The sequence below is a fragment of the Aquarana catesbeiana genome, linkage group LG12, assembly GCF_042186555.1.
Source record: "Aquarana catesbeiana isolate 2022-GZ linkage group LG12, ASM4218655v1, whole genome shotgun sequence".
Lineage (NCBI taxonomy): Eukaryota > Metazoa > Chordata > Amphibia > Anura > Ranidae > Aquarana > Aquarana catesbeiana.
Window position 1 is genome coordinate 15,561,607 of NC_133335.1, and position 11,960 is coordinate 15,573,566.

General features: G+C 42.6%; 1 protein-coding gene across 1 annotated transcript in view; it reads left to right on the forward strand.

The window, feature by feature from the left end:
* NFATC2 (nuclear factor of activated T cells 2) overlaps positions 1-11,960 on the forward strand; it is a gene marked incomplete in the record, with an annotated part of 153,617 nt that overhangs the window by 81,419 nt on the left and 60,238 nt on the right. Inside the window, 3 exon segments of the mRNA XM_073607254.1 lie at positions 246-372; positions 11,159-11,668; positions 11,671-11,811. Coding sequence (XP_073463355.1) covers positions 246-372; positions 11,159-11,668; positions 11,671-11,811 — 778 coding nt within the window.

The window sequence follows — 11,960 nt, forward strand, 5'->3', positions numbered from 1 at the left end:
TCTCGTGCTTTAAAAAGATTTAAAAAAATCTTGCTGTTCAGGAACCTAAGCACTGGCATTGACCGACAGGTCAACTTGGCAAAGAAGAGCCCTCTGACCATGAAATGTACCACAAGTGGAGAGGTTTTCAATCTAAGATACAAATGGAAAAAAAAATCAATGGAAAGTGTTTATAAAAATGGATGAGATTGAGTTGTACCTATCCCTGGATTACCGAATGCTTCCAATCTCCTTTCTCATTTCAGAGCATGCTGTTCGTGGAGGTCCCTGAATACCGCAACAAGCACATCACCTCTCCGGTGAAAGTGAACTTCAATGTTGTAAATGGCAAAAGGAAAAGGAGCCAGGCTCAGCACTTCACTTACCACCCAGGTAGGTACATGACTGCCAGAATGCTTGACGTTTAAAACTTGTATTTCATGCATCACATGATGGTGAGCTGGTGAGAAACCTAAAAAACAGAAGCTGCCACTCTGAGGCTTCTGGGCCCCTTTAGTTTCAGGAGAACAATTTCAATAGCATTGATCTAAAGATCCTTGCTACTGCCCCAGAACTAACCTGTTGCTTGGAAGTAGGTAAGGTCTCTTCTAGAGTTGCCACCTCATCCCTTTAAACCCGAACACCTTTGAAATGCAGACAAGGCACCAAGTGAGTTTAATTACCACAGAACCTGTGTAATTAATATGTGTTAGGGTTTAAAGGGATGAGGTGGCAACCATAGTCTCTTCTATCTTAGGCTTCTTTGGTGGCAACCATAGTCTCTTCTATCTTAGGCTTCTATGGTGGCAACCAGTCTCTTCTATCTTAGGCTTCTATGGTGGCAACCATAGTCTCTTCTATCTTAGGCTTCTATGGTGTCAACCATAGTCTCTTCTATCTTAGGCTTCTATGGTGGCAACCATAGTCTCTCTTCTATCTTAGGCTTCTCACAAGGTCATTTTGCTCTGTGGCAGAGGTCCGTTCTATCCATATTTCGCAGTGAAGGACAGTAGCTGTTCTGTAAGCTGAAGTATTTACCTGGTTGACTAACTAGGAACTCGGTGCTTTACGGTGCTGGGATTACCTTAGGCTTCAGCCTCTCAAAACCCAAGTCACACCTACAACATGGCAGTCCCCATTGCACAAGGATGACAAATACCTTTTTAAACAGGGATTCCAAGCCTTTTCTGCTCTTTCGGTGTACTGGTATTTTCTTTGTCTCCTTAGAGTTCATATTGAGGGCAATGAGCAAAATCATAAATCATCCTCTTGCGTATCTTCAGTACAAAATACAAATGACTTGATTGTTGGGTAGATGTTTGGTTTGTGAGTCACCCGTCCATGTATATGAGTATGGTGGTTTAACATTTACTTACTTTACTGTAGATTGCTGGTCATTCAGCTTTCCCATCATGATTCATGCCAGCTGTGAAATATGCTGATTAATGAAACTCATGACCCCAAAGAAGCTGCATGCAATGTAGTGGTATTTTCACCTCCATGCGGTTTATTGTATGACGATTTGACTTCATTGCGTAATTCATTCATTATTCATTGACAGAGACCTACAACAACCATGATCTGATAGGGGTTAAAGGGATTTTCCACTTTCAGCTAGGCCATGGAACATCGACCCTTTTTAAAACTATTTTTATTACAGGTACTTACAAAAGTAAGTACACCCCTCACATTTTTCTAAATATTTTCTTCTATCTTTTCATGTGACAACACTGAAGAAATGACACTTGTCTACAATGTAAAGTAATGAGTGTACAGCTTGTATAAAAGTGTAAATTTGCTGTCCCCTCAAAATAACTCAACACACAGCCATTAATGTCTAAACCGCTGGCAACAAAAGTGAGTACACCCCTAAGTGAAAATGTCCAAATTGGGCCCAAAGTGTCAATATTTTGTGTGGCCATCATTATTTTCCAGCACTGCCTTAACCCCTTGCCTACAGGGCACTTACACCCCCTTCCTGCCCAGGCCATTTTTCAGCTTTCAGCGCTGTCGCACTTTGAATGGCAATTGCGCGGTCATGCTACACTGTAACCAGATAAAAATTTTTAGCATTTCCTTCACACAAATAGAGCTTTCTTTTGGTGATATTTAATCACTTTTTACCAAAAGAAAAGCCAAAAAATCTGAAAAAAAAATGTTTTTTTACTTAGTTTCTGTCAGTAAATTTTTTAATTAAGTAATTTTTCTCCTTCACTGATGTGCGCTGATGAGGTGGCACTGATAGGCTGAACTGGTGGGAATTGATGAGGTGGCACTTATGGGCACTGATAGGTGGCACTGATAGGTGGCACTGATATGTGGCACTGATGGGCACTAATAGGTGGCACTGATAGGCGACACTAGTGGGCACTAATAGGCAGCACTGATGGGTGACACTGATGGGCATTGATGGACAGCAGTGATGGGCATTGATGGGCAGCAGTGATAGGCGGGACTGATAGCCAGCACAGACTGGCATCACTAATGGGCACTGATTGGTAGCACTTGTGGGCAGTGGTGGGCACTGATTGCTGGCACTGGTGGGCCCTCATCGCTGGCACTGATTTGTGGCACTGGTGTCGCTATTGTAATCAGGGCACTGGCCCGCGGAGCTCCTCGAGACTTCCTCCCTCGCCTATGCTCCTGGGAAATGATTGGGAAATGATGACACATCATCTCCCAGAAGTCTGTGGGCAGTACTGTGATGTTGCCATAACAACGGGGCGGGACCTTCCTCCGTCGGCAACTTTAGAAACAATCGGCGATACGGCCGGTGAATCGCGCATGCGCGAGATCAAGAGGTGCATGCTGGTTACCCAGCATGCACCTCTCCAAAGATATTCCAGGAAGTGATTATAGATTGGGCTTCACATGCCCACATTAACTATGTTATATATTACAGTAAGGAATTTATATCTTTGAACAATATATCATTGTGTACTCTTATTTTAATTACATAAGCAATAATACTACAAAAAGAAAGGGTTTCACCATGTCGGATCCAAAGAATGTGGTTGCCACATCCCTAATATCAGATTAAGAAAAAAGGAAATCCCCCATCATTGGGACTTTGGAGGCAACACACACTTGGGTAATGTAAAGAATCGAATTTATTAAGTGTACATAAAAATGATCATGGAAATGGAAGGGGGATTTCCTTTTTTCTTAAGCAATAATACTAGGATAAAAAAAAATAAAGCATTTTTGCGCCGGAACTCCGCTTTAAGGTCACCAATTTGACAGAGCTGTGTAAATCTGAGGACTTCCTGCAAAAAAAAAAAAAAAAAAAATTGCCAGTCGTTTGGCTGGTAAAGCTGGTTAAACAGTTCCCATATACTGTATGTATGTACTGGAGTCTGGCTTTTAACTTTGTTTTTACCTCCCGTAGGACTCCTAGACTTATTGGATTTGAACACAATCCTTTAATATGTCAACCATAAAGACAGTTTCCTCTCTGTAGAGAACCAGATAATCAATACTCAGGCAGGACCTGACTACGAGACGTTTCCAAAGTGCAGTCAACAAAGTGGTCTCTTGTTCACCGCAGAGAGATGTTATCCCTACTTTACATGTTTTACACATCAGAATCCATTTTTCTATAAAAGCAGGAAGCAGATCTTCTTGTGTTTGGCCTGATTGTTCAAAGACATGTTGGCAGTTTTGATCTTAATGGTCGTGGGTTTTTTTTGTTTTTTTTTTAAACATTAGAGTCAAATGAAAATAGATCTGCCAATTTCTTGAGATGTTTGTTCTTGATTGGTGTTAACACTGGAGCATCGGTCATCAGAATCGCTTCCACTCGAGACGCTACCCGACCAAGGAGAGTGCTCAACACCAGGTTACTAAAGTCCCCCCACAGTTATTCTTCTGCACCCAGCTCTGTTTAGTCCTAACATTAAAGTGTTTGTAAACCTCAGACATAAAATATGAACAAAGCATATCCCTCTATAGTAAGTTAAAAGGTGAGAGGTAGGTGTGACCCAACGCAGCTATAATTTAAATGTAAAACAATGGTATGCCTCCATCCCTGCATATATTATGGAAAATGTGGAAAATGGAGGTGGGACTTTACATGAAGCATGTCATTGTGAATGATACTTGATTTGATTGTAGCCGTATTAGTGCAATTGTAACAGAGAAAATTGAGTACTGTCCGTGATACTTTTTTATTTGCACTAACATACAATTTTTCAAGACAAGCTTTCGAGGTATGTCCCCTTCTTCAAGGTCCAAGCAGTACTGATAAACAAATTTTTAAGCAGAATGTTAAAGAAGAAAAAAAAAAAAAAAAAAAAAAGGAGAGAAACAAACATATACAAATCAATGGTAATAAAGATAGCAGCAGAGTTAGTGAGATAAGACAGAGGGAGAGCTATAGACTGGAGGGGGGGATACTAGTCACAGAGGGGGTCGTAAAACTTTAGCATAATGTGTAAGGAAACCAATATCTAAATTCAGGCCATTATTTTTCGTGTCAAAAAGAAGTATAATTCTTAGTTCAAACGTTTTCCTTTCCTGGATAGTTCTGAAATTCCCTTTTCAGAACTAAAACATTGAGGTCTTCTATAGTGTGGTCCGGTTGTGAGAAATGATGTCCCACAGGTGGGCATAAACTGTCTTCTTTATGTTCCATTATTTGTGACTTCATAATCAGAGTGAAGTTTCCTGCTGATTAGTTTGTGTCTGAGGTTGGGTGGTTGTCTGAAAGCCAATAATGGTAGTTGTTGGAATATTCCTTCCAGAGTTTCATCCTCTGTTATAATGGGTTGTAAATCTTTGATTATCTTTTTGATCCCTTCAAGTGCTGGGTTGTATGTGGTGACTTAGAGGTACTCGGTTATTTGTTTTTTTCTCTGTGTATTGGAGTTGATTTTCTCTTCGGGTTTTCAAGGCTGTGTTTATGCTGTTGTTGATGGTTTTGTCTTTGTAACCTTTCTTATGGAAGGAGTCTGCCAGTGTTCTGAGATGTTTATCTCTGTCTTCTGGGTCTGAACAAATTCGGTGGTATCTGATGGCCTGGCTGTGTATGATGGCCCGTTTAGTGAGTTGGGGGTAAAAACTGGAACTATGAAGATAGCTGCATCGGTCAGTCGGTTTTCTGTATATCGACGTGTGAAGCTTGTCATCCCTGATGTATACTGTGGTGTCCAGGAAGTTGACATGTGTGTTCAAATAGTCCATTTTTATTTTGATAGATGGGTGAAAAGTGTTGATCAATGAGAAGAATTGGCTTAGATTTTCTTCACCTTCAGTCCATATCATGAATATATCATCAATGTAGCGATAATATCTGTATGGCTTTTGTTGTATGCTGTTCAGGAATTTGTCCTCCAGGTCAGCCATAAATAAGTTTCCATATTGGGGTGCCATTTTGCTTCCCATAGCAGTACCCATACACTGGAGATAGATGTCATTATTGAAAGTGAAGTCGGCGGCTCTCCCTGCCAGAGGGGGGCCTGCACTGATAATCAGCACATTGATTATCAGCGCAGCTCCCATGAAAGGTGCCCATTAGCTGCCAATCAGTGTTCATCAGCTGCCAGTCTGTGCCCCATCCGTAACACCTGTCAGTGCCTATAAATGTGCCAATCAGTGCCCATAAATGTGCCATTCAGTGCCCCATCAGTGATGCCTGTTAGTGCTTTTCAGATGCCAATCAGTAATGCCTGTCAGTAGCTCCTCATCAGTGCCGCCTATCCAGTGCCATCTATCAGTGCCGCCTATCTAGTGCCATCTATCAGTGCCGCCCATCAGTGCCACCTATTAGCGCCCATCAGTGCTGCCCATCAGTGCTGCATATCAGTGCCGCCTATCAGTGCCCATGAAATCTACATATCAGTGCCTCCTCATCAGTACCCATTACTGCCGCCTCATCAGTGCTCATTAGGTCAGCCTCATCAGTGCCACCTATCCAGTGCCATCTATCAGTGCCGCCCATCAGTGCTGCCTATCAGTGCCCATCAGTGCTGCCTATCAGTGCCCATCAGTGCCACCTATTAGTGCCCATCAGTGCTGCCTATCAGTGCCCATCAGTGCCACCTATTAGTGCCTATCAGTGCTGCATATCAGTGCCCATGAGTTCTACATATCAGTGCCTCCTCATCAGTACCCATTAGTGCCGCCTTATCGGTGCTCATTAGGTCAGCCTCATGAGTGCCTGTCAGTGAAGCAGAAAAACAAATTTTTATAACAGAAACTAAGAAAAATAAAAATCCCAGAGGTGATCAAATACCACCAAAAGAAAGCTCTATTTGTGGGAAGAAAATGATAAAAATGTACTTTGGGCACAGTGTTTCATGACCGCGTAATTGTCATTCAAAGTGTGAATGCTGAAAACTGTCCTGGGCAGGAAGGGGGGGGGAAGTCCCCGGTATTGAGGGGGCATTGAAGTGGTTAAACGGATGTAGAGACAAGAAGACTGCAGATAAACAGGTTCAATTTATGTAGGAGGATTTGTCTCACCTCTGTGTATCACCTGAGTAAAGTCCCTTCACTGGAGGGTTTACAACCACTTTTAAATATTTCATAAGAATACTAATACTCCGGTCTCTCCAGGTAGGTAGGAAGGGTTGTTTTATGACCTGGTTTTCTATGTTGGAATGGTGTTTTTGGTCTATTTAGGTGTCTTTCCTTTGTCACTGATGTAGAAATTCTAGGATAGAGGTAGGCAACATCCTACAAATAATAGGGCACTAATAGGTGGCACTGATAGGCGACACTAGTGGGCACTAATAGGCAGCACTGATGGGTGACACTGATGGGCATTGATGGACAGCAGTGATGGGCATTGATGGGCAGCAGTGATAGGCGGGACTGATAGCCAGCACAGACTGGCATCACTAATGGGCACTGATTGGTAGCACTTGTGGGCAGTGGTGGGCACTGATTGCTGGCACTGGTGGGCCCTCATCGCTGGCACTGATTTGTGGCACTGGTGTCGCTATTGTAATCAGGGCACTGGCCCGCGGAGCTCCTCGAGACTTCCTCCCTCGCCTATGCTCCTGGGAAATGATTGGGAAATGATGACACATCATCTCCCAGAAGTCTGTGGGCAGTACTGTGATGTTGCCATAACAACGGGGCGGGACCTTCCTCCGTCGGCAACTTTAGAAACAATCGGCGATACGGCCGGTGAATCGCGCATGCGCGAGATCAAGAGGTGCATGCTGGTTACCCAGCATGCACCTCTCCAAAGATATTCCAGGAAGTGATTATAGATTGGGCTTCACATGCCCACATTAACTATGTTATATATTACAGTAAGGAATTTATATCTTTGAACAATATATCATTGTGTACTCTTATTTTAATTACATAAGCAATAATACTACAAAAAGAAAGGGTTTCACCATGTCGGATCCAAAGAATGTGGTTGCCACATCCCTAATATCAGATTAAGAAAAAAGGAAATCCCCCATCATTGGGACTTTGGAGGCAACACACACTTGGGTAATGTAAAGAATCGAATTTATTAAGTGTACATAAAAATGATCATGGAAATGGAAGGGGGATTTCCTTTTTTCTTAAGCAATAATACTAGGATAAAAAAAAATAAAGCATTTTTGCGCCGGAACTCCGCTTTAAGGTCACCAATTTGACAGAGCTGTGTAAATCTGAGGACTTCCTGCAAAAAAAAAAAAAAAAAATTGCCAGTCGTTTGGCTGGTAAAGCTGGTTAAACAGTTCCCATATACTGTATGTATGTACTGGAGTCTGGCTTTTAACTTTGTTTTTACCTCCCGTAGGACTCCTAGACTTATTGGATTTGAACACAATCCTTTAATATGTCAACCATAAAGACAGTTTCCTCTCTGTAGAGAACCAGATAATCAATACTCAGGCAGGACCTGACTACGAGACGTTTCCAAAGTGCAGTCAACAAAGTGGTCTCTTGTTCACCGCAGAGAGATGTTATCCCTACTTTACATGTTTTACACATCAGAATCCATTTTTCTATAAAAGCAGGAAGCAGATCTTCTTGTGTTTGGCCTGATTGTTCAAAGACATGTTGGCAGTTTTGATCTTAATGGTCGTGGGTTTTTTTTGTTTTTTTTTTAAACATTAGAGTCAAATGAAAATAGATCTGCCAATTTCTTGAGATGTTTGTTCTTGATTGGTGTTAACACTGGAGCATCGGTCATCAGAATCGCTTCCACTCGAGACGCTACCCGACCAAGGAGAGTGCTCAACACCAGGTTACTAAAGTCCCCCCACAGTTATTCTTCTGCACCCAGCTCTGTTTAGTCCTAACATTAAAGTGTTTGTAAACCTCAGACATAAAATATGAACAAAGCATATCCCTCTATAGTAAGTTAAAAGGTGAGAGGTAGGTGTGACCCAACGCAGCTATAATTTAAATGTAAAACAATGGTATGCCTCCATCCCTGCATATATTATGGAAAATGTGGAAAATGGAGGTGGGACTTTACATGAAGCATGTCATTGTGAATGATACTTGATTTGATTGTAGCCGTATTAGTGCAATTGTAACAGAGAAAATTGAGTACTGTCCGTGATACTTTTTTATTTGCACTAACATACAATTTTTCAAGACAAGCTTTCGAGGTATGTCCCCTTCTTCAAGGTCCAAGCAGTACTGATAAACAAATTTTTAAGCAGAATGTTAAAGAAGAAAAAAAAAAAAAAAAAAAAAAGGAGAGAAACAAACATATACAAATCAATGGTAATAAAGATAGCAGCAGAGTTAGTGAGATAAGACAGAGGGAGAGCTATAGACTGGAGGGGGGGATACTAGTCACAGAGGGGGTCGTAAAACTTTAGCATAATGTGTAAGGAAACCAATATCTAAATTCAGGCCATTATTTTTCGTGTCAAAAAGAAGTATAATTCTTAGTTCAAACGTTTTCCTTTCCTGGATAGTTCTGAAATTCCCTTTTCAGAACTAAAACATTGAGGTCTTCTATAGTGTGGTCCGGTTGTGAGAAATGATGTCCCACAGGTGGGCATAAACTGTCTTCTTTATGTTCCATTATTTGTGACTTCATAATCAGAGTGAAGTTTCCTGCTGATTAGTTTGTGTCTGAGGTTGGGTGGTTGTCTGAAAGCCAATAATGGTAGTTGTTGGAATATTCCTTCCAGAGTTTCATCCTCTGTTATAATGGGTTGTAAATCTTTGATTATCTTTTTGATCCCTTCAAGTGCTGGGTTGTATGTGGTGACTTAGAGGTACTCGGTTATTTGTTTTTTTCTCTGTGTATTGGAGTTGATTTTCTCTTCGGGTTTTCAAGGCTGTGTTTATGCTGTTGTTGATGGTTTTGTCTTTGTAACCTTTCTTATGGAAGGAGTCTGCCAGTGTTCTGAGATGTTTATCTCTGTCTTCTGGGTCTGAACAAATTCGGTGGTATCTGATGGCCTGGCTGTGTATGATGGCCCGTTTAGTGAGTTGGGGGTAAAAACTGGAACTATGAAGATAGCTGCATCGGTCAGTCGGTTTTCTGTATATCGACGTGTGAAGCTTGTCATCCCTGATGTATACTGTGGTGTCCAGGAAGTTGACATGTGTGTTCAAATAGTCCATTTTTATTTTGATAGATGGGTGAAAAGTGTTGATCAATGAGAAGAATTGGCTTAGATTTTCTTCACCTTCAGTCCATATCATGAATATATCATCAATGTAGCGATAATATCTGTATGGCTTTTGTTGTATGCTGTTCAGGAATTTGTCCTCCAGGTCAGCCATAAATAAGTTTCCATATTGGGGTGCCATTTTGCTTCCCATAGCAGTACCCATACACTGGAGATAGATGTCATTATTGAAAGTGAAGTCGGCGGCTCTCCCTGCCAGAGGGGGGCCTGCACTGATAATCAGCACATTGATTATCAGCGCAGCTCCCATGAAAGGTGCCCATTAGCTGCCAATCAGTGTTCATCAGCTGCCAGTCTGTGCCCCATCCGTAACACCTGTCAGTGCCTATAAATGTGCCAATCAGTGCCCATAAATGTGCCATTCAGTGCCCCATCAGTGATGCCTGTTAGTGCTTTTCAGATGCCAATCAGTAATGCCTGTCAGTAGCTCCTCATCAGTGCCGCCTATCCAGTGCCATCTATCAGTGCCGCCTATCTAGTGCCATCTATCAGTGCCGCCCATCAGTGCCACCTATTAGCGCCCATCAGTGCTGCCCATCAGTGCTGCATATCAGTGCCGCCTATCAGTGCCCATGAAATCTACATATCAGTGCCTCCTCATCAGTACCCATTACTGCCGCCTCATCAGTGCTCATTAGGTCAGCCTCATCAGTGCCACCTATCCAGTGCCATCTATCAGTGCCGCCCATCAGTGCTGCCTATCAGTGCCCATCAGTGCTGCCTATCAGTGCCCATCAGTGCCACCTATTAGTGCCCATCAGTGCTGCCTATCAGTGCCCATCAGTGCCACCTATTAGTGCCTATCAGTGCTGCATATCAGTGCCCATGAGTTCTACATATCAGTGCCTCCTCATCAGTACCCATTAGTGCCGCCTTATCGGTGCTCATTAGGTCAGCCTCATGAGTGCCTGTCAGTGAAGCAGAAAAACAAATTTTTATAACAGAAACTAAGAAAAATAAAAATCCCAGAGGTGATCAAATACCACCAAAAGAAAGCTCTATTTGTGGGAAGAAAATGATAAAAATGTACTTTGGGCACAGTGTTTCATGACCGCGTAATTGTCATTCAAAGTGTGAATGCTGAAAACTGTCCTGGGCAGGAAGGGGGGGGGGAAGTCCCCGGTATTGAGGGGGCATTGAAGTGGTTAAACGGATGTAGAGACAAGAAGACTGCAGATAAACAGGTTCAATTTATGTAGGAGGATTTGTCTCACCTCTGTGTATCACCTGAGTAAAGTCCCTTCACTGGAGGGTTTACAACCACTTTTAAATATTTCATAAGAATACTAATACTCCGGTCTCTCCAGGTAGGTAGGAAGGGTTGTTTTATGACCTGGTTTTCTATGTTGGAATGGTGTTTTTGGTCTATTTAGGTGTCTTTCCTTTGTCACTGATGTAGAAATTCTAGGATAGAGGTAGGCAACATCCTACAAATATGGGTGATTTATAACTTTTTAGCCTTGTCTTTTATAAACAAAGACCTGTGTTCCCTGGCACCTTTTTGTAATGCCAGCAAGCTTCTCCTCTATTAGATTATATACTAATAGACCTTTTTTTTTCTACCTGTGTTTCAGTACCATCCATTAAAACAGAACCTCTTGATGAATACAATTCTCCCATAGTGGCCAGCAGTGCACACAGTGCCTTGGGGTCTGTTCCACAGAGTTACTACTCCCAGCATCCATTGAATAACGATTCTCCATCCTGCCTGGTGGCCAACTTGATCTCCTGTCAACAAGTCCGACCCGGTCTTCCATCGCCCGATTCTCGATATCCACAACAGAGTCCTTCAGCCGCTGCCTACCAGAGAAGCAAAAGTATGAGCCCCAGTCAGCTGGGCTTCCATCAGCCTCCCCTGGTGGCCTCACATATTGCAATCCCCGAGGCTCATCGCTCAGTTCTCGTCCACGCCGGCTCTCCTGTCCATTCTGGCGCCAACCCACAGCCATCTCCAGTCATTCATTATTCTCCCACCAACCACCAGATGAGGTGTGGAAGCCACCAGGAGTTTCAGCACATAATGTGCTCCGACTTCGCTCCTAGTCTGTCACGGCCCAGCCAAGCGCAGAGAATAAGCCCAGTTCCTACCCAACCGTAATCCAGCAACAGTCCAGCAACCAGAGGCCTCCGAAAAATATCCCTCCAGGCGCAGACCAGAAGGAAATCTTACCTTCTGGGGTCACTGTAAAGCAGGAGCAGAACCTGGACCAGGCGTATCTGGATGACGGTAAGATCCTACTGGTTGTGGCATTAAAATTTAACAGCATGTGGTTTTATGTAGAAGAGAAGGGCAAACAGGAATGATCATCTGCAAAGTGTGCCAACCTATTAGATATAGTCTTAAATCTGATTGGTTACTGCTCTTTGCTTATGATC